This window comes from Danio aesculapii, chromosome 5 (assembly GCF_903798145.1).
Source record: "Danio aesculapii chromosome 5, fDanAes4.1, whole genome shotgun sequence".
NCBI classification, from domain to species: Eukaryota; Metazoa; Chordata; class Actinopteri; order Cypriniformes; family Danionidae; genus Danio; species Danio aesculapii.
In genome coordinates, this window is record NC_079439.1 from 54,740,875 (window position 1) to 54,766,591 (window position 25,717).

Genomic DNA, 25,717 nt, shown 5'->3' on the forward strand with positions numbered 1-25,717 from the left:
GCACAACAGAAAAAACAATTAATAAACATTTTTATAACATTAAACTTTACATTCAATTCATGCTTTTGACCATTATAGTCAATGACTATAGGAATCCGACAACATGGGAGCAGATAAGCGTGGTAATTTGAAATGGAGCACAGTTGTCTGTGTTAGATAAATATGTGTCTGTACTGTCCATACGCTTTGATGCTGTTTAATTCCTTGGCTTATATTGTCAGAGTTTATGAGGGTCTGCTGGTCATTCGGAGTTGAGTGAGGCAAGGGATTTTAGCTGACTCTGCCAGTGCTCATGCCACTGCTGCAGCTCTTTTTCCTGAGCGTCACACTCCAGATGAGCTCTATCCAGCTCCTCCTGAACTTTTCGCCCATACAGCTGGAGGAAGAGTCATTTATATTTGTTTATCAATCTACATTTAGCCTGCAGGTGTGTTGAGGTGCAGTACAAAATTAAAGAGAAAACTCCACCTAGCAAATGAGTAATTGATGATGGGACAGCTGTTGCTGATTCATTTGATCTGTACTCACTTTGTAAGTTACAGTAGTTTGTAAATGAAGCTTATTAACAGTTGTATCACAAAAGTACACACAGACTACTTTTATGCTCTGTCAAGCATGCTTAAATGAAAACAAATTTGATGACTCTTTTTGGGGGTGGGGGGAGGGGGTTCCAAAAAAAGGTTGACACAAGATAGCATTCAGTGTTGGGTGTAACTAACTGTAAATTACTTTTACACTAAAAAACTAAAGTAATTGGTTATTTTAAATATTTAGGAATTTAATTAGTACTTGCCTTAAATACTGTACATAAATTATACAATTATGTATAAATCCATTCAGAGAAGTAGAGTATATTGTATTTTTGTCATCCAAATATATATTGCAGTAAAAACATATACAGTTGAAGTCAGAATTATTAGCCCCTCTGTATATTTTTGTCCTTTTAATTTTAAATCCCTTAATTTCTGTTTAATGGAGAGATTTTTTTCAACACATTTCTAAACATAATAGTTTTAATAACTCAATTCTAATAACTGATTTATTTTATCTTTGCCATGATAACAGTAAATAATATTTTACTAGATATTTTTCAAGACACTTCTATACAGCTTAAAGTGACATTTAAAGGCTTAACTAGGTTAATTAGGTTAACTAGGCAGGTTAGAGTAATTAGGCAAGTTATTGTATAACGATGGTTTGTTCTGTAGACTATGGGAAAAAATATAGCTTAAAGGGCTAATAATATTCACCTTAAAAGGATTTTTAAAAAATTAAAAACTTTTCTAGCTGAAATAAAACAAAAAGACTTTCTCCAGAAGAAAAATCAGACATACTGTAAAAATTTCCTTGCTTCGTTAAACATTATTTAAGAAATATTCAAAAAAAGAAAACAAAATTCAGAGGGGGACTAAAAATTCTGACTTCAACTGTTTTTTTTTTTCAACTAAAGAAGTTTACATTCATTTACATTCAAGTAGACTGCACATGCTTAAAAATGTCAACTGAGGATTTATTTCATGACAATATATAAGGAGTAATTATGTATAGTTTGCATAACTATTCAGTATCTTGACTAAAGAAGGTTACATTTGTCCATTGCACGTGCTTAAATGAATTTATGTATGATTTATGGTGTCACTACTTTGAAATGTTTAATACTTTGATACATAATATTATTGTTTCTTAAGTATTGCATTTAAAAAAATAAAGTTAAAGACTATGTTTGACTTAAATTAAAAGAATCAAAAGAGTTTAATTTCTATGATGTAGCATTTTAAGTAGTATTGTGCCGAGTAATAAATTACTTATTGAGTAAAATAAGTACTTTTTAAACATTTCAGTCATTGGAAAAGTAATTAAAATATTTTTTTTATGATGTATTTAGGCATTAATTACTTTTTTGTAGTAACTTAAAGTACCCAACACGGATAGCTATTTTATGACATCAGAGGAAACTAGTTCATGATTTTAATGAAAACTGAGTCACAATTTGTTTATTTATTTAGATCACAAAAGGAGATTTTAAAAATAATTGGCAGTGGACAGCAATCAAAATGAAGCTTTCAGAAAAAAGTATCAGAATGATTTAATGCAATAAATAGTGTATATTTCCAAGTGTTCTGAGGTATATACAGTGCATCCGGAAAGTATTCATAGCGCTTCACTTTTTCCACATTTTTTGTGTTACAGCCTTATTCCAAAACGGACTAAATTCATTTGTTTCCTCAAAATTCTACACACAATACCCCATAATCACAATGTGAAAAATTATTTTTTCAAGCTCTATCAGGTTGGATGGGAAGAGACGGTGTACAGCCATTTTCAGATCTCTCCAAAGATGTTTAAAAGGATTTAGGTCTGGGCTCTGGCTGGACCACTCAAGGACATTCACATTCAGTTTTTGTGAAGCCACTGCATTGATATTTTGGTGGTGTGCTTTGGGTCATTGTCCTGGTAGAAGATTAACCGTTGCCCCAGTCTGAGGTCAAGAGCACTCTGAAGCAGGTTTTCATTCAGGATGTGTCTGTACATTGCTGCATTCATCTTTCCTTCTGTCCTGACTAGTCTTCCACTCCCTGCTGCTAAAAAACATCATGCATGATGCTGCCACCACCATGCTTCACTGTAGAGATGGTATTAGCCTGGTGATGAGCGGTGCCTGGTTTTCTCCAAAAGTAACGCCTGGCATTCACTCCAAAGAGGTCAATTGTAGTCTCATCAGACCAGAGAATTTTGTTTCTTATGGTCTGAGAGTCCTTCAGATGCCTTTTGGCAAATTCCAGGCGGGGAGTGGCTTTTGTCTGGCCACTCTACCATACAGACCTGATTGGTGGATTGCTCCACAGAAGAATGCTGGAGCTCAGACTGAGTGACCATCGGGTTATTGATCACCTCCCTGACTAAAGCCCTTCTCCCCCGATCACTCAGCTTAGATGGCCGGCCAGCTCTAGGAACAGTCCTGGTGGTTCCAAACATCTTCCACTTACGGATGATGGAGGCCACTGTGCTCATTGGAGCTTTCAGAGCAGCAGAATTTTTGCTGTAACCTTCCCCAGCCTTGTGCCTTGAGACAATCCTGTCTCTGAGGTCTACAGACAGTTCCTTTGTCTTCTCTTTGGTTTGTGCTTTGACATGCACTGTCAACCCTGGGACCTTATATAGACAGGTGTATGCCTTTTCAAATCATGTCCAATGAACTGAATTGACCACAGGTGAACTCCAATTAAGCTGCTGAAACATCTCAAGAATGTTCAGTGGAAACAGAATGTACCTGAGCTCAATTTAGAGCTTCATGGCAAAGGCTGTGAATACTTATGTACATCTGATTTTTCAGGTTTTTTATTTTTAATAAATTTGCAACACTTTAAAAAAAAATCATTTTTCACATTGTCATTATGGGGTATTGTGTGTAGAATGTTGAGTAAAGAAATGAATTTGAAATAAGTCTATAACATAAATTAATATGGAAAAAGTGAAGCGATATGAATACTTTCCAGATGCACTGTAGTAGGGTTTGGCGGAAAATAAACCTACCTTTTAATGTGTTATTTAATAAAAATCCTGACATGAACATTTTTGTTCCTGACTGCACAGAATTAGACCATTCACTCTGTCTCATCACAAATTAAGTTAAAGAGGAATGCATGCTTATTTGGCGATTTCTATACATTCTGCTTTTTTTTTTCTTTATCAAAACAAAGTTTTTTTCCGATACATTTTCATGAACAGACAGGTCAGGTCAAGTTCAGTATTTTTGTTTAAAAAAAAAACATTATATTGAATTATTTTTTTTCACCAAACCATATTGTATATCTTGCAAAACACTATATATACATGAAAGTGTGCCAAATGTAACCAATCTTTGAGAATTTTTCTTAATTTTTTTAAAAAGCCTAATGCTGCCAGTAATTCACAACCAATTATTTACTTTTCTTTTTTGAACAATTTCTCCTTTTTATCAAGTAAAAAAAAAATCAATAAATACAACAACAACAACAAAAAGATTTTAAATGAACATACCTCATGCATGGTGTCTCGAACTTCAATGGTCTTAAGATGTGCCAGTGTGGTCTTAGCAGTTGTGATTGTGACCGTTCCCTGTGATTGTTTATGTACTGAGCTGCCATCAGTGAACCTGATGTAACAAATGCCTGGCCATGTTCTACAAAACAATACATGTAATTCAACATTCACAATTAATGTCTCATCAACAGTTTTTTTAAAGGACAATATTTCCACACCTGCTGCCTTTCTGTATCACAGCACTGCTCTTGTCCTCCTGCAAAAGGCCAGTTTGTGTCTGGCGAAGGAGAGTGGTAAAATTCTCCTTTTGTTCAGCATCTGCTTTTCAAATGACATTCAGCTTTAATTAGGTCAATTAATTATTGAAAGCTGTGTTGGGAAACAGTATTTTCATTGGTAAAGATTATTACATTCATACTTTTAAGGAAAAGTATTCTTTTAAATCTTTTGAATGATCAGACACTTTACAAGCCAAAAATAAATGCTGATATGTTATGGTCTGTCAAGCTGAAAAACAAATGAATTACGGATAAAGGTGAACCTTTGGTCACTCATGCCAATGCCAAATGTCAGATTCAATGGGGCCAGTAGTGAAAATCTTGGGCTGTGGACAAAGTAAACCATGTATTGTTCACTGATGAGTCCACCATTCTTGTCTTTCCCACATCCAGGAGAGTTACAGTTCTTATGAAGCCCCAAAGAAGCGTACCAGACTGTTGCATGCTCATAGTGAAGCATGGGGGTAGATTAGTGATGGTTTGAGCTGCAATATCATGACATTCCCTAGGCCCATTACTTGTACTAGATGGGCGCATCACAGCAAATGACTACTGAACCATTCTGGAGGACCATGTGCACGCAGTGGTTCAAATATTGTATCCTAAGCGCAGTGTCATGTTTCAGGATGTTTATGCACCAATAAACACAGCAAGACTGGTGAGAGTGGTTTGATGAACATCAAAGTGAAGTTGAACATCTCCCATGGCCTGCACAGTCACCAGACCTAAATAATATTGAGCCACTTTGGGTTGTTTTGGAGGAGCGAGTCATGAAACGTTTTTTCTCCACCAGTATCATGTCGTGACCTGGCCACTATTCTGCAAGAACAATGGCTCAAAATCCCTCTGGCCACTGTGCAGGACTTGTATATGTCATTCCCGAGATGAATTGATGCTGTAAAGGCCCCACACCACACATTTCATTGTCCAACCCCTGTATATACACTGCTCAAAAAAATAAAGAGAACACAAAAATAACAGATCCTAGATATGAATGAAAATATTCTAATTTAATGTTTTGTTCTTTACATAGTTTAATGTGCTGTCAACAAAAATCACAATTTATGAATGGAAATCAAATGTATTAACCCATGGAGGTCTGGATTTGGATTCACACTCAAAATTGAAGCAAAAAAACAATACAGGCTGATCAAACTTTGATCATATGTCCTTAAAACAAGCCAAAATGAGGCTCAGTAGAGTGTGTGGCCTCCATGTGCCTGTACTATATGACCTCCCTACAAAGCCTCGGCATGCTCCTGGTGGTCTCCTAAGGGATCTCCTCCTAGACCTGGACTAAAGCGTCCCCTAACTCCTGGAAAGTCTGTGGCACATTGTGGCACTGGCGGATGGAGCGAGACATGGTGTCCCAGATGTGCTCAATTGTATTCAGATCTGGAGAAGGGGCGGGCCAGTCCATGGCATCAATGCCTTTGTCTTGCAGGAACTGCTGACACACTCCAGCTACATGAGGTCTGGCATTGTCTTGAATTAGGAGGAACCCAGAGCCAACTGCACCGGCATATGGCCTCACAAGGGGTCTGAGGATCTCATCTCAATACCTAATGGCAGTCAGGCTACCTCTGGCAAACACATGGCCTTCCAAAGGAATGCCACCCCACACCATAACTGACCCACTGCCAAACCGGTCATGCTGGAGGATGTTGCAGGCAGCAGAACGTTCTCCACGGCATCTCAGTGCTCAGTGTGAACCTGCTTTCATCTGTGAAGAGCACAGGGCACCAGTGGCAAATTTGTCAATCTTGGTGTTCTCTGGCAAATACCAAACGTCCTGCACGGTGTTGGGCTGTAAGCACAACCTCCATCTGTGGACGTCAGGCCCTCATAACACCCTCATGGAGTCTGTTTCTAACCATTTGAGCAGACACATGCACATTTGTGACCTGCTGGAGGGCTCTGGCAGGGCTCCTCCTGCTGGGTTGTTGCCCTCCTACGGCCTCCTCCACGTCTCCTGATGGTCTGTCTTCTGGTATTGAGAAGTGGTCTGTGGTCACCACCTGCAAAACCACTCCTTTATTAGGGGTGTCTTGCTAATTGACTATAATTTGGCAGCACAACCTGATGTCTGTTCCATTTGCACAACAGTATGTAAAATTGATTGTCAATCCATGTTGCCTCCTAAGTGGGCAGTTTGATTTCAGAGGAGTGACTTGGAGTTATTTTTTGACCAGTGTATATACTGTATAACAGCACTCCTTATGTCAGACCGGTGGTGAGGCATCATTTTACATTCCCATAGTGTGAACTTATAGACTTACGTCCCACTTGAACCTCGTGGATGGTTATGAGGTTGTCGAACTGAAATAGCAGGGCCTCTGCCAACCTGGCAAAAGCAGGGACAGATTCCTCTGCGTTTTTGATGACACAGGCCTGTCCAGAAACAAAACCAAGTTTAGTGACTCAAAAAGAACAACAAAGGCAGAAGAATGACTAAATGAGCGAAAGTCTGAAGGGCTTAGTAACCTGAAGTTCCTGTCTGGTGTCCTGGATGGCCTGTCTGTGCTGTTTCTGTCTCTGCTCTTCAGCCTCCACCAGCAGTTTGAGTTCACTCTCACAAGCTGGGTGACTCAGACGCACACGCAGCTGACCACTATGCTCTCTCTGAGCAGCAGACCACAAAAAAGCAGAAACTTGCTTAATATTAACAAATATATGAAGCAGACATTTGATATTGTGACATGGTAGTTATTGGTTTCTTCCCCAGTGAGGAACATGTGAGAAACTTATGAGGAACTTTCCTCTGCCATCACCATTGTTCTGCATTTGTTCACTTACCCTGTTTTGTTCACTCTGCTGTTGAACTAGTTTGAACCGGTGTTGAATTTGTATCATGCTTTGCGTCAGCTCTTCAAGGTATTGATCTCTTAGTTTAGAGAAAAGTATCTCTGGTACACTTGACAGAAACTCTTCAATGGCTTTCAACTGCTGCTGAAATTCTACACAGAGAGAAAGCAGTCACATATTGTTATGTAACAAATGCACATTATCTGGTGTAACAATATCTATGTTATTGTTTATTATAGTAATAGCAGTGCAGCATGAAATTAATATTCCAAAAACACTGTATGTAGTGACACTGTATTTACCCTAGTCACCCTAAAGGTGAATAGAGTAAAACATTCAATGAATAAATACCATCATTTAGTGCTGTAGCCATGAAGCAAAACCCAGATAATAATTCAGCACTGGTTGGCTTGAAATATTCCTATTATTGCACATTATTGTGTGTGTTTCTTTTTGTTTATTAGATAAATAACTGTAATAAACATAATTTGATGATATTTTGACATTTTATTCTACACAAATTGCACATACCCATTATGAAAATACAAATTTTAACAAATCTTTATTTTATTTATATAAAATAAAGGTTCTCGAATCTGATTGGCTGATAGCCGTGCGATATTCTGAAATATCAGAACTCATAAAGCCTCCTCACCCTAGTGTATTACTCCACCCACATAGAGAAACAGCAGATCAATAAACTCACTACAGTTTGCCAAATATTGTAGCTGTTGGACAACATAATGCACTTTTAAAGGCTTTTTAGCTGAGGATGTAGTTGTTTAGATTGCAACTATGCAGTTTATTTATAAGGACAGTGCCTATTTTAAATATTTATAATTTCTGAGAGACAGCACGTCAGCATCCATCTGCCTGTCATACTGAGCAGAGCAAAGACAGTTGACGCTCCGCCACAAGATGGTGACAGAGACCACATAATAAGTTGATCTCTCCCTTTTGTATGTTGTAGTGCCGTATTTATACCATAGTAATTGTAGTGTATTGAGTGTAAGATGGGACTCACATATCAGAAATGTGTGTATTTTGTGTTGGCCACTCTTTGTATAACATTGAGTTAATTTTCGGTTGGCTATCTGTTTGTTTCTAATGAGCCTCCTGTTTCCGTTACTGCAGACTAGACTAGATGTTTTTCCTTATCGCAAACACAACAGTAATCTGTTAGTGATTACACTGCTTTGGCTTTTTTCATGGTTAAATATTGTGATCTCCAGATTGCAACAGAGAAATTCTGGGAAATGTCTCTAGACTGATCACATTTCATACCGTTCAGCCTTTTAATCTTAAAATGTGAGCAAAATCATCTGTTTTGTAATCACTTTAGACAGTACGCTGGAGAATCATTCAAACACTAGCTCTGAAGTGAAGTTTGTGAAGTAACAATGGTTTCTGCTGTTCTGACGTCAGCTGCAGATGTGGATGAATGGCGGAAGAAATTACTTCCTCATACGAAAGGATTTTTAGACTCTCCATGTTGATTTATTTTTATATACATGATTATGCCGTCAAACTGTTGTCTAAATGCAATATCACACGAGTAGCAGTGTGATATGGCTGTATATTGGCACTAGTGGGAAACTAAGGATTTAGTCTTCTGGGATTTGACATCAGGATTGCAGCACTCTAGAATTTAGTTTACCCAGATTATTTATCAGTGTCTTTAAATTAAGCTTTTTTACAAAAAGCATATCAACAAACATATTTTATATACCATGTAATTAAAAATGTGCACTAGCTGGCACAAATATCTAGAACAGAAATCTGAACATTGGTTAAACTCAGGCTAAAAGTTTCATTTTGTTCAGATGTTAGAGTTAAAAAGGTTTTACAGATGGATTTTCAGATATCTTTTTATTATTTAATAAAAAGACATCAGTTTTATTATTTATAAAACAGAAATGAAAAGGTTAAAGTCTGGGTGAACCGGAAGTTGCTGAGACCTTTTTATTTCAGTATGTTGATATACTTCTAACTGAAATGGAATACTGAGTACAACCCTCAATGCTGGGAAACACGCTCTCCCATTCACAAACAATGGCCAATTTAGATTATCCAATTCACCCATACCACATGTTTTGGACTGTGGGGGGCCCACACCCAGAGGAAACCCACGCCAACACGTGGAGAACATGCAAACTCCACACAGAAAGGCCTCGAACCAGAGACCTTCTTGCTGAGAAGCAACCATGCTAACCACCCCAATGGCGACTTCATCATAATATTTTTATACAGAATTGTAATATTTTTTTTTCCCAAGAAATATTAAGAATGAACCTTGCAGGCAGCTGTTGTGGTAGTCATGTGCCTGGCTCTGGTAGATCAGTAGTCTTTTATGCATCTCCTCTGCACACTGATCAAACGTCTCCTGCAGTTGATCGGGACGTGTGGTAGGGCCTTTCTTCTTCTTATAGAATTCCTAATTGCAACTCATAGATTAGTAAACTATATACAACATTTTTCCAAAAATACTTCATACGATGTTTTTATAATACCTCTGCCACCATAAGAAGAATATCATTGGCTTTCCACAGAATACCAGTAATTGAGGTTTTGAAGCAAACACTGAGAAAAAAAAATATATTTTTAAAAATAAAAAAAAATTAATTTAACAAAGCAAAAATATATTACATAAAAGTACCACAGCTACACTTACATGTCCTTCTGCTCTTCGGGTTTTGAGCCAAAAATAAGGTACTTCTTGTCAAATCGATTGAGTTTTGGGAACCTCTTTACACTTACAGAACTGCATCAAAGAAATGCATTTAAAAATGTTTAAGAATTTTGTAACACACATGCATGTCCATTTTCAAATGTACACTGAATTGAAAGCATAATAATTATTACGGTAACAGCTATAGAACACTAGAGCTATACACTACCTGACAAAAGTCTTGTCTTCGATCCCAGTAGTAAGAGCAACAAATAATAACTTGAGGCCTTTGCCATTCATATAAGCCACTTCTGATACCAAATGATCATCTAGAAGTCAAGTTATTATTTGTTGTTCCTGAAACTTGGATAGGCAGCAAGACTTTTGTCAGGTAGTGTAGTGTTCAGACTTGCTTATAGTTATATCATGATAACCACTTTTCTAATAGTATTTCCTAAGTCTCTTTCATCACAATTGAAATGTCAAACCTCTGTATATTTATTGACTCCACTGACTTTCTGCGGACAGTTTCTATTCCAGACTGACTGAGGCTCTTTCCTGATCTTCGACCTGATCCATGTGGTGAATTTAACCTTGCTAAAGGCAAAAGATTTTCAATTGTTACGCCTGTTTCACACAGCAAGCGCAAGCAGAGCGTGAGCAGCATGTGCGCAACGCGTATGGAGAGCAGAAGCAGTGCACAGGCGTTTGCCTGTCACACCGACTGCATCTGCAGCACGCAGCTTATTGCATGCTGCTGCACAGATCAATCTATCTCTGTCTATTCTATCTATTTACCTATCGATCTATCTATAAATACACTTTTAAAAAAACTTTTCATCTGCACCAAGGCCCGCGGCAACTTCCTATTCTGTTTTCTTAACCTGCGACTCTTTATTTTACAAATTATATAGATCCTGAAGAACTATATGCTTCTCATGATATGAGGAGTGTCATTCAAGTCTTTTCAGGTGCACTCGGTCAGAAGACAATCGCCTGTGATATCATGTCATTTTGTTTTTGATTGTGAGGATGATGTAGGCCTATAGTTATAATACAATATAGTTATAATGATATTTATACATGATCAAACTAATGTGCAACTTAAGCAAAACTGATGCTAAAATGGTTTTAAATTTAGTTTTGTAGTTTGGGCCCAACTAACTATTTGTTGCCATTTTTAATCGTTTAAGTTCATTTGATTGAATATATAAAAATCTGTGGATATTATCGATGCATTTATTGGGTAAAATTGCCACTTTTTACTGTCATTCAATGTGTGTTTTTGGTTATTATCAATGCACTGTCACTTTAATTGAGCGTGAGCAGCGCAACAAAAATAGACCCAGCGCTAAAACTATCGTGGCACTGCTGCTTCAGTGATGCTCACGCCTTGCGCTGATGCGCTGCTTCTGCGTGTGGTATGAAAGCTATAATCTGTTAACATGGACGCCAAAAAAAAAACACTCGCTGCTCACGCTCTGCTCACGCTTGCGGTGTGAAACAGGCTTTAGAATAAAATACAGAACTAGTCACAGAATATAAAAAGGCAAACTGCAGTTGACTACCATAGCAGTATTAAAAAATGATAATGACACATGAGCAATCTAACCTGATGAAGCATGTTGTTCTGCTGAGTCGAAGTTTTCTTCCTTGGGGTCTTTAACTTTACCTACCCTGTTCACAAGCAGATATGATGCATGTCATGGAAAATTTCCGCATTTCTTTATTTTTTAATTTTCCATGATGTAATGTGTTCCTATCAGTGGGCACAGCAAATAACTGCCCAAATAGATTGACAAACATAATTGGTAATTATGTTATTTGCTTTTTTTTTCTCTCAAAGTAATGTATAGTCAACAATAATTACCCCAATGAACATTTTAAAGGAATAATTCACATAAAAGAAGATATTTTTAAAGAATGTTGGAAACCATTGACATCAATAGTAGGTAAACATTACTAGGCAACTTTCTTCAGCGTCTCCTTATGTGTTCAACAGAACAAAAAAAATGGTTTGGAAGTTAAAGGTTGGTGTTATTTTCATTTCTGAGCTAACAATCCGTTTAGGTACACTAACTTGAGTAGGCCTTTAATAACTCCCACTGCAGCATCATCCAGGAAAGACGATCCAATGTGACTAGGGTGTAGCAGGCCATCTCTATCTGGACTGCCTGTGGTTTCCTGTGTACGGGATCTGGAGCGGGCTGCGACTGCAAAAGGCCCCTGAAGTGGAGTCTCTGGTCGGGGGGCAGCCATTGATGGATCCTATAATAATATATTAGACCGTTAGCCATTTCAATAGGGATTATATTTGATTATGTCTGTAGCCATGCAGCGTAAAATGCCATACCAAAAAGCAGTCAAGGTACTGACACCTCTTCTTTAGTTCCTCCATCAGAGAAGTTGTTAAACTGGTTATCTCCACTACGGTTACAATCTGCAGTACAATGCAAAATGTTTTCTGTAGAACATTATTATTGTGATATGAATAGAGCCTAATATTCAGCTTCCGCAATAAGAAATGCATTCATTTTTTCCACAGAAAAAAAAAAATATATATATCTCTTTATAAATCCCCTTAATGCTTCAAGGGATTGTAGTTCATTCCCACATTACATTAAAGTTAAGTTCCACATTCATGTACCTTTCTGTCTGATTTCATATACATCTTTGCTTCAAATCAAAGTTTGTGAAGCTGTAATTCAGCTCATAGATGATTGGTTTGGAATAAAGCTTGTAGCAAAGAAAATGTATATATTGTATATACAAAACCTTTATTTTTGGATGTTTGTCACACTTTAATGTTTCAGATCATCAAACAAATTTTAATATTAGTCAAAGATAACACAAGTAAACGCATCATCCAATTTTTATATGAAGGTTTTTATTATGTAGTGAAAACTAAATCCAAAACTACATAGTCCTGTGTGAAAATTACATAGACACCCAAGTGTGTCTCCCATTTTTGTGGCATAAAAATGTAAGAGGCTAAATTATCATATGCCACATGGTCAAGAAAGATACAAAATAGGTGGTAAAACGCTGCTCTGGCTCTTTTCTTTTCCTGGCCTCTCTTTTCCTGGCCTGTCTTTTCCTGGTCTGCTTTCCTGCTCTGCTCCTCTCCTCCTCTGGAGTCTTTCTTCTCTGACTCTACTGCAATCAGGCTAACTTCTGGGCCTGCTCTCTTTGTCTCTCTCTCCCTCCCCCTGTGTCTCTCCTTCTACCTCTGGTAACTTTAATTTTACATTTATGCTGGATACAATTTATATCATATGCTTTATCATTCCTTATTTGATCATTTTATACAGTTATTTTGTTACTAATTCAGTTTTAACCATAGAGAATTATTGTCATTAAATCATTTCATTATCAAGTATTTGTGAATTACTTTTGATTTAACATCAATGCATATTGCAATACAATACAACCACATAATATTAACGCTCTCCCACATTTATAGCTATTATTAATGCCCTTATTTTCGTTTTTGGTATAAGATTGCAGAAGAATGGTTTGACTAGAATGTACAGTTTTTTACCATCAATACTGATAACTTTTTAGTCATTCGGCAGAACTACAGTTCGAACCGCTGTGGTTTAAAACCCATTCCTACAAAAATAACACCATATTTCAGAAAAAGAAAATCATACCAACAGTAAAATGTGGTGGCGGTAATGTGATCCTGGGGCTGTTTTGCTGCTTCAGGACCTGGACGACTTGCTGTGATAAATGGAATAATTAATGTTTGGCCACTTGTTAGTGACCTCAAGCTGAAGCAAACTTGGGGTCTGAGTAGAACTACTGTACCACCTAAAACACACTAGCAAGTCCACTTTTGTATGGCTTAAGAAAAACAAATGAAGACTTTGGAGTGGCCTAGTCAAAGTCCTCACCTAAATCGAATTGAGATGCTGTTGCATGATCTTAAAAAAGTTGTTCATGCTCGAAAACCCTCCAATGTGGCTGAATTACAACAATTCTGCACAGAAGAGTGGGCCAAAATTCCTTCACAGAGCTGTAACAGACTCATTGCAAGTCATCAAAAATGCTTGATTGATATTGTTGCTGCTAAGGGTGGCCCAACCAGTTTGGGGGCAAACACTTTTTTTTTGTTTTCCCTTAATAATAAAAACCTTCATTTCAAAACTGCATTTGTTTACTTGTGTTATCTTTGACAATTTTTTACATTCAACCTGTGTTTTTTTTTAACCTGTCAGGTTTTTTGTAATGTTTTCTATGAAGCTATGTTATACAAAAAACAAAACAAACCTGAATAGAACAAATACCTCTGATACCACTGCTGCTGAAAACAGATGAATCAGAACTAATGCACATTTTAATATATTTACCTTCTTATCAGGGCATGGTTGGTAATACTCAGCAGTCATTTGTTTTAAATCACGCAGCATGCTATCAATCATCTTTTTCTGCATATTACTTTTCAAAGCCTGAACAGACAAGCACAAATTCAGCAGATTATGAAGACAGAAGGAAGGAAATTAAATATCATTAAATGATATTATGAAAATACCTCGCTTTTTATCTGGACTCGTGTGTTGGTAAAAATTTGTTGCATTTTTTCAAGAAACTTCAGGTCATTCGCATGAAAACTGAATTTTTCCCCAAACCTCCTGAAAATATCTTTGGCCTGAGAAAAAAATTGATTGTCACTGACTGTAGTATATGATCACAGTGATTCACTTACGAGCTGAAAATCTCAACCTGGTCCAGACACTTTGATTCTCTTTCCTCCATGTCTTGTATTACGACCCCCTCTGTGGTATCAATGCGCTTGTCCATCTTTTCCAGTTGTGAGTGAAAGACCTCAATTTCTTGGGGTGTAAAATTCCCGCCATCAGAAAACAATCTTGAGGAATAGATAATGATTATTTCATTTGGCTCAAATAATATCCACCGGATAACAATGCTAACAACTTAAACAGAGAATATTGATTGCATACTTAAACGATCTCATTATCTGAACATTTGATTCCCTCAGACCCTCCATCCTGAACTCAATCTTTTGTCTGAAGTCTCTTTGTGAAATCTGGATAACACTGATGAGCTTGTCCAGGCTGGATTGAAGTGAGTTCCAAAGTCTATTTAGTCTGTAAATAAAAAAGGCAGAAAAAGTTGATAGTTACATAAACTGTAGACATCATTACCATTATACAAAATGTAATTGCATTTATTTACTTTTCAGAACTAGTGCCAACGATGAAATCTTTCTCTCTTTTGTAGATTTGCATTTGAAAGTCTTCAGTCAGTTTATTCAGCTGGACCTGTAGCATCTGTAAGTCTGTCTGGGAGTTTTCGAGGACCTGCTGTATACCCCTGCAGTGTTGATCCACACGTTCTCGATGGTGAGCTAGTTCAGCTGCCCATGAAATTAACAGTGATATGAAATATGTAGTAAAAAACCCGATTTTTTGGGGGAAACTATTTTTTAAGTGCACTTTGTAACAACTTTAAATAAGTTTTATATTACAGGACATTTTAAATCACTGTGTATTTTCTGATGAAATCATAAACATACACTCACCAGCCACTTTATTAGGTACACCTTACTAGTACCGGGTTGGACTTCCTTTTGCCTTCACAACTGCCTTAATCTTTCTTGGCATAGATTCAACAAGGTACTGGAAATATTCCTCAGAGATTTTTGCCCCATATTGACATTATAGCATAACGCAGTTGCTGCAGATTTGTCGGCTGCACATCCATGATGTGAATATCCGAATATCTCACCACATCCTAAAGGTGCTCTATTGGATTGAGTTCTGGTGACTGTGGAGGCCATTTGAGTACAGTGAACTCATTGTCATGTTCAAGAAACCAGTCTGAGATGATTCGAGTTTTATGACATGGTGCGTAATCCTGCTGGAAGTAGCCATCAGAAGATGGGTACACTGTGGTCATAAAGAGATAGACATGGTCAGCAACAACACTCAGGTAGGCAGTGGTGTTGACACGATGCTCAATTGGTACTAATGGGCCCAAAGTGTGCCAAGAAAATATCCCCCACACATTACACCACCAACAGCCTGAACCGTTGATACAAGGCAAGATGGATCCATGCTTTCATGTAGTTGATGCCAAATTCTAACCCTACCATTTAAATGTCGCAGCCAAAATTGAGACTCATCAGACCAGGCAACGTTTTTCCAATCATCTATTGTCCAATTTTGGTGAGCCTGTGCGAATTGTAGCGTCTGTTTCCTGTTCTTAGCTGACAGGAGTTACACCTCAAGGTTGGACGTGTTGAAACGACAGATTATTTGAATTACTGTTGCCTTTCTATCAGCTGGAACCAGTCGGGCCATTCTCCTCTAACCTCTGGCATCAATAAGGCATTGGCACCCACAGAACTGCCGCTCACTGGATATTTTCTATTTTCGGTCCATCCTCTGTAAACCCTAGAGATGGTTGTGCCTGAAAATCAAATCAGGCTTGACAAGCCTGTCTGGCACCAACAACAATGCCACGTTCAAAGTCACTTAAATCACCTTTTATCCCAATTCTGATGCTTGGTTTGAACTGCAGGAGATCATCTTGACCATGTCTACATACCTAAATGCATTGAATTGCTGTGATTTGCATGTGATTGGCTGATTAGAAATTTGCGTTATCAAGCAGGTGGACAGGTGTACCTAAAAAAGTGGCCGGTGAGTGTCACCAAATTTAACTTCAGTTTTAACTGTTGTTTAGTATTACATATAAATAATATAATTCAAATATACTCCATTGACCAAATTTACCATTAATGTATGTCAGAATGTTTAGCACTACACATTAATCATAGACAGCCAACCAAAATTACAAATAAATATTTATTTCAATCAATCAATAATAAATTACACACATTTCAATGAAATTTAAAATATTAAAAGTAAAAAAAAGACATTTAATCACTTTGGATGTGATTAAAGGGACAAACCTGCTCTGACACTGTGAATGTCCATCTCGATTCTTACAGCACGAGTTTGGTGTAGCTGGACACGAAGGTCAAATTCAGCTTTCAGTTTCTCCTTCTTGGCCTCCACAACAGTCATTGTGTTGGTTAGAATAATGTGAAATCTCTCTTCCAGATTGCTAAAAAATGTTTGTCTTACTCTGTGATAGGGTAACACAACAGAAGTTTTTCAATATCAGTTAAACTTTTACTTGGTATATTCAGGAACTAAACATAAAATATGAATAAAAAAGTAAACAACATAAAAACTGCAAGCAGAAGTAAATTCAAATTGAAACAGGAACATGTATTTTTTTATTTCATATCTTCATATTTCATCACTTAAGCTTATGCAAGTATATCAGTCTATCAATATTTACTTACTCTTTTAGGACTTCAACAGTTAAAGTCTTTGGATATAAAACCAAATCAGTTTCCTTTAAATTTATCTCCTCTTCCTCATCATTAGTAGTGTGAAACTCAAAGCAGTTGTACACATTTCCTTTCGCGGTGATCAGAGTCTCTTTGGTCTTTGAGAATGAAAATGCTAAAGCCGTACAATGTTGGTCATCCTACAAAAGAGAGGAAGTTAAATTTTTGATGTAGATACAAATATTAAAATGAACAAACATGTGCACATCCTATTTACCGTTGCACAGGACAGGTCAAAGTTTGAGCTTTCTTGTTTGTTGAAATATGACTTTGGTGCATCTTTGTGTTTTACGTTTTTACCAGTTTTTATGTTTTGATCTGTGTAAACATCAGCATAAACATAGTAAATAGTTATTACATCTACAGGCAGTCATATAATAAAGCTCCCTGAGATGCATTTTAACTAACCAAGTTTAAGAGAAGGGTAAATTTGGCAAAAATCCTGGTCCTGTAAAAAAAAAAGTTATTTTAACAATGTTTGTTCAAGCACAAACAGAGATAACAGTAGTTCTTGTTAAACATGTACCTGACCATAAACCTCTTCAACACTGAAAAACTGGCTAACAGAAAGACTGTATGCCTGTAGTTCCTGTAGTACTGTAGAAGGGTAACACTCCACAGTTTCCACTTCCTCCTTATAGGTTTGCGCATACCTTAAATAACAAGGCAGAAAAATATCTAGGTTTTCATTCTTATTTTGCCAGAAATTATCTTTTATTATTAGGTTCAAGCAGCTTATCATTCTGTGCAAACAATAACAACAAAAAATGATTCAAAGAAATCTCAAAGTGTGTTACCCATTCCTAACTTCATCCAGATAGGTTAGTATTTTCTCTAATGAGGCTTTCAAAGCTTCTTCTGAACTTTCCTGTCTGAGTTTGTCTAACATCATATCCAGTTGGGCCTCTTTCCTCTGTTGGGTGAGACATTTGACATATCTATGTTCAGTGAACATGCCAAAGTGTGAAATATTACAAAATATAGCCAAAAATAAAATAGTAATAAAAAGAATACTAATCATTTAAGCACTCATATGTGTCCAAATGTGTTCCTGGACGACCAGTGTCAAAAAGTTTTTTTTGAGAATTTACTACATTTCTTACTTTACAACCATTAGAAAACTATGGTCTAAACAGCATGAGTGGAATTTGAATGTACAATGCCTGACAAAAGTCTTGTAATAATAACTTGACTTCTAGTTGATCATTTGGAAAAGTGGCAGAAGGTAGATTTTTCAGATGAATCATCTGTTGAACTGCATCCTAATCATCACAAATACTGCAGAAGACCTATTGCAACCCCCATGGACCCAAGATTCTCATAGAAATCAGTCAAGTTTGGTGAAGGACAAATCATGGTTTGGGGTTACATTCAGTATGGGGACGTGCAAGAGATCTGCAGAGTGGATGGCAACATCAACAGCCTGAGGTATCAAGACATTTGTGCTGCCCATTACATTACAAACCACATGAGAGGGCAAATTCTTCAGCAGGATAGCGCTTCTTCTCATACTTTAGCCTCCACATCAAAGTTCCTGAAAGCAAAGAAGGTCAAGGTGCTCCAGGATTGACCAGCCCAGTCACCAGACATGAACATTATTGAGCATGTCTGGGGTAAGATGAAGGAGGAGGCATTAAAGATGAATCCAAAGAATCTTGATGAACACTGGGAGTCCTGCAAGAACGCTTTCTTTGCCATTCCAGATGACTTTATTAACAAGTTAATAAAGAGTCATACACAAGCTAATGGGAGTCATACACAATATTCATTCTTTTTCCACAGCACCATGTATGGTATTTCTATACTGTACATTATTTCTGTTAAGTGACAAGATTTTGTCTAAGCAAAGTCAGACCTTACTGTCCCAATTAAATAATTAAAAATCAAGGCATGATCATATTAAAATAAGTGTAATCTAGAGGCCTTTGCCTTTCATATAAGACACTTCTGATACCAAATGATCAACTAGAAGTCAAGTTATTATCTGTTGTCCTAAAACTTGGATAAGTGACAAGACTTTTGTCAGGTAGTGTACTACTTGAACCATGGTGTCACTACTGCATGATCTTTATGTGCTAGGTGTGTCGCTTTACTTCTATTCAATAATACTCTTGTGCACTGAATTAGAATCTCAGTGAAGGTAACTCTTCACTCTGGTACCTCTTGCCAAATATTTTTTAAATACTACAAATACGGATGTACTACTTTTCTCAAATATTGCTTTTCACATACTTTATACTCTAGTAGGAAAGTATGCAGTTTTAGACACAATGTTTCTTCTAACCTGAAAACTGAATTGTCATATACACTCACCGGCCACTTTATTAGGTATACCTGTTCAACTACTTGTTAACGCAAATGTCTAATCAGTCAGTCACATGGCAGCAACTCAATGCATTTAGATGTGTAGACATGGTTAAGACGATCTGCTGTAGTTTAAACCGAGCATCAGAATGGGGAAAGAAAGGTGATTTAAGTGACTTTGAAAGTGGCATGGCTGTTGGTGCCAGACGGGCTGGTCTGAATATTTCAGAAACTGATGATCTACTGGGATTTTCAAGCACAACCATCTCTAGGGTTTAAGCTGTGGTAACATCAGAGCAGAGCTCGATAATATTTACAACCCTTTCAAATATGATCAAGTTGGACCTTTCCAACGGAGGGGTAAATTCTAAGGCTCTAAATGGGCTTGTAAAACAGTTTCTGTATAATCGCTACACTTATCTAAGCTCCATACCTTCTTAAAGAACAATTAAACATTTCATCAATGCATTCTATGGCATCTTTGAAGAAAATCCACTATTACTAGAAATTTCAAAGACAATTTCAAGGTGCTGGAACTGTTTGGAGCCACAGTCTGCAGGAAACTGGCCCTCAAGGAAACTTTTCAGAAAATAGTTAATACAATCTTGCCTGGTTCTCTTGGTAATGGACTTGACTGATGACCTCCAATGAATTTTGCAGTTGCTGTTCTCTGCTCAACAGGCCTTTGTAGTGGATCTCCCACAGCTGAGCTGCCCCACACATTAACCCGAATAAGCACTTGCTCTGGTCAGCCGTAGTTCTGGCCAGACTTTCAAAAGCTTTCTGCAAAAATTATTAATATAAACAGAGTAAAACATGAGCATACTGACATGAATCAATACAAATTTTATTGAGCTTATAGTTCTGAAGAAGAGAAGATTTATTTTAAAGTACTAAGGAAACAAAACTTACATCTAGTTTTTCCAAATAGACCTTCGTTTGTGACTGACACGGGCCAATGAGAGGTAATATATCAGTGTTTACAAAATTCTGTATCTCATCCAAAGTGAAACCGCATGTGGACATCTCAGTCTATGTATGAAGAGTTCAGAATAATGTTGTACTTCTTTTGTGCATTTATAATCATGATAAACGAGAAAAAGAAAGCAGTTTCTCACCCTAAATAGATCAACCTGTGCCAAACAAACTTGCCAGTTATTGTCATACATTTTATGAAGTGTTTCCATTGTGGCAACGTGAATACGATCTGAAAAAAATGGAACATTCATACAATTGTACATAAAGAGCTGCTGAGCATGCATTAAATTTTTGTATAGGATTATTGTAACGAGAAGGACATTTTCTGACCTATCTGCTCATTGATAACAGACAGATCTAAATACCATTCTGTAACTGATGACTTTGAGATTCTAGGAGGTGTCATGTCCCTGATATGGGGCAGAAAATATGGAAACAGCATGTTAACAACAAACATTCACTAAAGAAATCAACTGCAAGAAGTTTAATTTCTCACCTAAGAACCTTTAAGCTTTGGATGCGTTTCTCACTCAGTGTTTTCTGTTCTGACTTTAGTGTTCTCAGAGTATCTTGAATGTTTTTAGGGTTCTGAACTTGAGGGCTGTTCATAAAGTCTCTATAGGTAGAGCATAAATACAATCAGTAACCCATATTGGCTCTGGCATTTGGACTGTACAGTGTATATAATAAATGTCAGTTCCAGCTCACAGTATGGCTTGTTGATATGCTGGTGCCCATGGAAGATTTTTATTTTCTTAAATAGCAAGATTCTTGCTAAAAACATGACATTACTAATCTGGCTTGACAATTATTTGTACTATTTATTTAACTTCAGTCATACTTAAACTGGCTTATTGCATCATTAAGTTTTATTCTTTTCCAATCTTGAAGCTTTTCCTCCCATTTCAGCCTTTGGAAAACATCCATCTGCAGATGTTTCTCCATCAAATTCAAATGCAGTTTGGCCAAAGCACGTCGATTTGCTAGCAGAGCTTGGTTTATCATCTGTGAAGAACATTAAGTCATGATATTAAAGGTGGTATTAATGCTAGTGAATTGCAAATATATATATTTGTCATGCAAAATAGGATACCATGGCTTCGTTATCAATCAGTCTGTGGACATCACAGGGCATCAAATAACAGATTTTCTCCAGTTTTGTAGTGTACTTTCTCAGTAATGCTGATATCTATAAAAAAACAAACAAGCACTGTGTATCTACTGACTGGAAACATGATTTACATGTACTTAATACATACCATGGCTTTTCTCTCAGACTCATATTTGGAATATATCTCATCCAGCTGTTTAATCAACTTTGTTTTCAAGGACGATTCACAGCAGACTTTGTTCCTGATTTCATGCAAGTCCTATATAAAAAAAAACAACAACAAATGAACACTGGAGTGATCTTAAACCCATTTACTGACAATTTTTTTAATTGTAAGAAAGTATTTTTGGCACATTTGGTCCTCACCTGATAGCTGTGTGCTGTTAAGTCACAGATGTTTTCAATATTCTGCATAATTCTTTCAATATTGTCATTATACTCTGACAGTCTGAGTAAGATATCATTTCCAGTATGTCTAAATAATGGTTCAATACCCTAAATGTAAAAATATCACAATATAAGGGACCTTTGAAAGTGAAAAACATATTATATGAATGTGATATATGAATTAGACTATACAAAAAAGTTATTTTGGCACTGTATATATAGATGTACCAGATTAATGCTGGAAAGATCTGCCTGCAACTGAGAAACAGCTTCATTGTGATCCTTCTGCCTTTTCTCCTTAAGACGATCAATGATGTCTGAGTTTTTTTTATCTGGAACTGCAAACAAAACAGAATGATAACAGGCTAACTTTATTCATTTATAGAATAAACGTTTGATTCCAAAAAAGTGTGGGAATAGATTAATACAATTTATATCTAAAGATTATAAAGATATGACCTTAACTGATAGATAACTATTTAACATTATTAAGGAATTTGCATTTTCATTCACATCTTAAAAATATAAAGTTTACGTTTTGCATTTTATTTAGTGACATTTTTTATTTTTATGTTAAACTTGTAATCATTAGTTTTTGAAAAGTGTTTGATGTTTTCTTAATGTTATTTTTTATTTCTACATTTTCAATCAAACATCTGCCCTAAAGTTCTAAATAAAGTCAGAAATATGATCACATGTAAATGAGGAAGTTTGCAAGTATATACTTTAAAATATAAAAAAATATTTAATAATTTAAATGTGGTTAATATATATATAAATTACATTTAGTTACAGAAATGGTACTATATCCTTATTGGGATATATTATTGGCATTATTGGGATATAAGATGACCTATATGTTATATGAGATTTTTGTCATATCGCCCACACTGAAAAAAAAAAATTCAAGCAGTACTTCATTCAATTCAATCTTTCATTTCAGTTGAATATTATTTGTTTTATTTTTCAAGTAATATTTTTTAAACATAGTTAACTATAAATGATTTTGATTAAGAGCTCAGCTAAGAAATATTTGTTTTGACCAATGTAAAATTTTAAGGTTATTCACACAGGCCAGTGCATACATATTACAGTTTTTCGCAGTCGCTTTGGTGGATTTCTCACAACACTATTTACATTTGCACAACAGTTAATGCATTTCTCAAAACAATTAGTACAAACTGCAAAACCTAGTTGATAATCTGCAAAAGCGTGTCACTTGCTCAAAATGGATAGCTCATTCCTCAAAAGCAAGCATTCACGTCAATGAAAGTGTCAGTGTCATCAAGATGAAAAGTCCTGACCCATTGTTTATGAACAAGATATTCAAATGGTTTGTCATGTTTTCATTATGGCAGTTTACTCTGTTCATTTTTTCCAATGCAAAAACAGTCAGATTTTGGTGACACTTTCTGAAAATGCTCAAGACAGCACTATATACTACTTGCACAGCCATTTGAAAACTACAATAAAGTTAGACATCACTGCCTTTTGTGAGGTATCTGAGTAAGAGACACTGAATATGTATGTTTCACATTTTTACAGCATTTGCTCTTTGCAATTCTAATTTATTTACAGCATTGTGCAAAAGAATAAATACACCCTTAAACATAAAACTCCCTTTGGGTAGAGCTGTGCACAACTGTAAACAATATTGCAGTGCATACTGGAACTGAGCCTACAACATACGCCTGTAAATCATTCATGAAATTATTCAATTTAGAAGACATTTTTAGAAAAAAAAAAGATTACATTTTTTTTTTTATAAAATTTGCTTGACAGATTTTGACAACTAGTGCAACATTTTTGTATGTAACGACTCAAGTAATGAAATGAGGACTATTAGTTTTATATGAAATGACTATTCAGCATTCACAAGTTTAGTTCATTTTGACTGACATGACATAAGCAAAGGATAATGTTATAAAACAGCAGAGAGTTGTATGATGCATGTCCAAAAGCATCTGCAATTTGTTGGACGGAATGAGAAACTGCTATTATGATGTGCACAAATGACTAATTGTTTTGAGAAATGCATTAACTGTTGTGCAAATATAAATAGTGTTGTGAGAAATGCACCAAAGCGACTGAGAAAAACTGTAAACAAAAGCTTAATATGCTTTGTACTTTCATGGACTTAAAAAAATTGTTTAAGGCAAATGATTTATTTTGCATTGGCTAAAGTGATTTTGGATGTTTTTAGATGTGATTTTTAGATGAAACTTAGATGTGAAACCATTACCCTATTTTTTTTTTTTAATTGGATGAATGAACATTTTGTGGGAATTGTTGTTTTAATTAAAGCTACATCTCATTGTTTAGAAAAAAAGAGAATTTTAATTAATTGATTTTCTTCAACAAGACAAATATGCTTTGTACCAGGTTATATGAATTGTTCTCATTGAGAAAATATTGTTTGAGGCAAATTATTTATTTTTCATTGGGTCAAGTGATACAATTTAGATATGAACCATTACCCAATTTTTTGATTGGATGAATGAAAGCTTTTTTCCAGTGCCCTTACAGACAGACAATCAGACAGACGGACGGACGGACGGACGGACGGACGGACGGACGGACGGACGGACGGACGGACGGACGGACGGACGGACGGACGGACGGACGGACAGACAGACAGACAGACAGACAGACAGACAGACAGACAGACAGACAGACAGACAGATAGATAGATAGATAGATAGATAGATAGATAGATAGATAGATAGATAGATAGATAGATAGACCCAATTCTGGAAATATTCTTCTGAACTGAAATACAAAACGTTTCTATTTTTTTCTCCTATTCTTATATGTAGGCTACAGGTTATTTTCAACCCTAAACACAATTTAATTTTAGGTAATGTTAACAATTTATTCTATGTCTTTGAAAATAAGAAAAGAAAAGAAAAGAAAAGAAAAGAAAAGGCTTTCATTTCTTACCAACTATGTCTGGAAGACCACAAACCACTTCACTATCATCCTGGTCTTCACTTCTCTTTCCACCGGAATAAAGAAAGTTCCTGTCAAACAGAGTAACATTTACAGTTTAAGTTTTAAAACTTTACACTAAAATCATACTCGTATCTTATCTCGTAACCCTCATCATACCTTGTAGTGGCCGTGTTGTATGTCCCATTGAGGTGCTGTGACGCGGAGTCCGCTGCATCTCCACTCAAAAGACCATCACCGTCGCCCTCATCGGCAGCGCGCTTCCTCCGCGAGTCGTAAAGAGCCAGAGACAACTGAACCTGAACACAACCCACAAATACGCGACACCAGACAACCATAAGTCTTCAGTATTACTGAATCAGTAATATGCAGGTAATGAGCAAAACACGCTTTTCTTAAAATAAGTAGCGAATTTAGCACTATTAACTTACCTGGGCATCAAACATTTGACGATACACTTTACCACTGGGAAGCACACGGGTGTCTGCCATTGTTACAACAAAATAACAATATAACTGGTTAACCAAAAAGAAACTATATAGAAATAAATGCTAAGTTACGAGATTAGTTTGTCGATTAGAAGAGTTTTTAACAGCATTATGGTGTCATTTATTATAACGCGTTCTCTCAAGGGTGTCGGTGACAGCGTTTACTTGTTGCTATGGCAGCCACGCAGCTGACGCAAAAAAAAGTCCTAACAAATGGTGAGCTAAAGCAAAGTAGTGTGTTGGCTAAGTAGCGTATTCATCTAAATTCTTTAAAATAATTTGATCATATTACCCGTTACATTTCTTAGACACTTCAACCAGACACTATTGTAAAAATTG

At 36.3% G+C, this 25,717-nt stretch overlaps 1 protein-coding gene across 1 annotated transcript; it reads right to left on the bottom strand.

Moving 5' to 3' along the window:
* Nucleotides 1-6: 6 nt before the first annotated feature.
* On the bottom strand, nt 7-25,381 carry ccdc180 (coiled-coil domain containing 180). Its single transcript, XM_056458489.1, has 37 exons — nt 25,322-25,381; nt 25,050-25,189; nt 24,882-24,961; nt 22,170-22,279; nt 21,921-22,049; nt 21,703-21,813; nt 21,537-21,632; nt 21,285-21,448; nt 20,940-21,059; nt 20,774-20,853; nt 20,584-20,672; nt 20,378-20,497; nt 20,075-20,248; nt 17,959-18,074; nt 17,688-17,814; nt 17,570-17,609; nt 17,379-17,479; nt 17,114-17,301; nt 16,715-16,890; nt 14,974-15,154; nt 14,739-14,885; nt 14,500-14,644; nt 14,309-14,425; nt 14,127-14,225; nt 12,128-12,214; nt 11,855-12,042; nt 11,387-11,451; nt 10,263-10,371; nt 9,778-9,867; nt 9,617-9,686; nt 9,399-9,540; nt 7,098-7,258; nt 6,786-6,923; nt 6,581-6,692; nt 4,242-4,341; nt 4,021-4,162; nt 7-376 (listed from the first exon to the last, which is right to left on the bottom strand). Exons 1-37 carry the CDS (start codon nt 25,379-25,381, stop codon nt 242-244), a joined length of 4,449 nt encoding a protein of 1,482 aa, XP_056314464.1. The 3' UTR covers nt 7-241.
* Nucleotides 25,382-25,717: the final 336 nt, after the last annotated feature.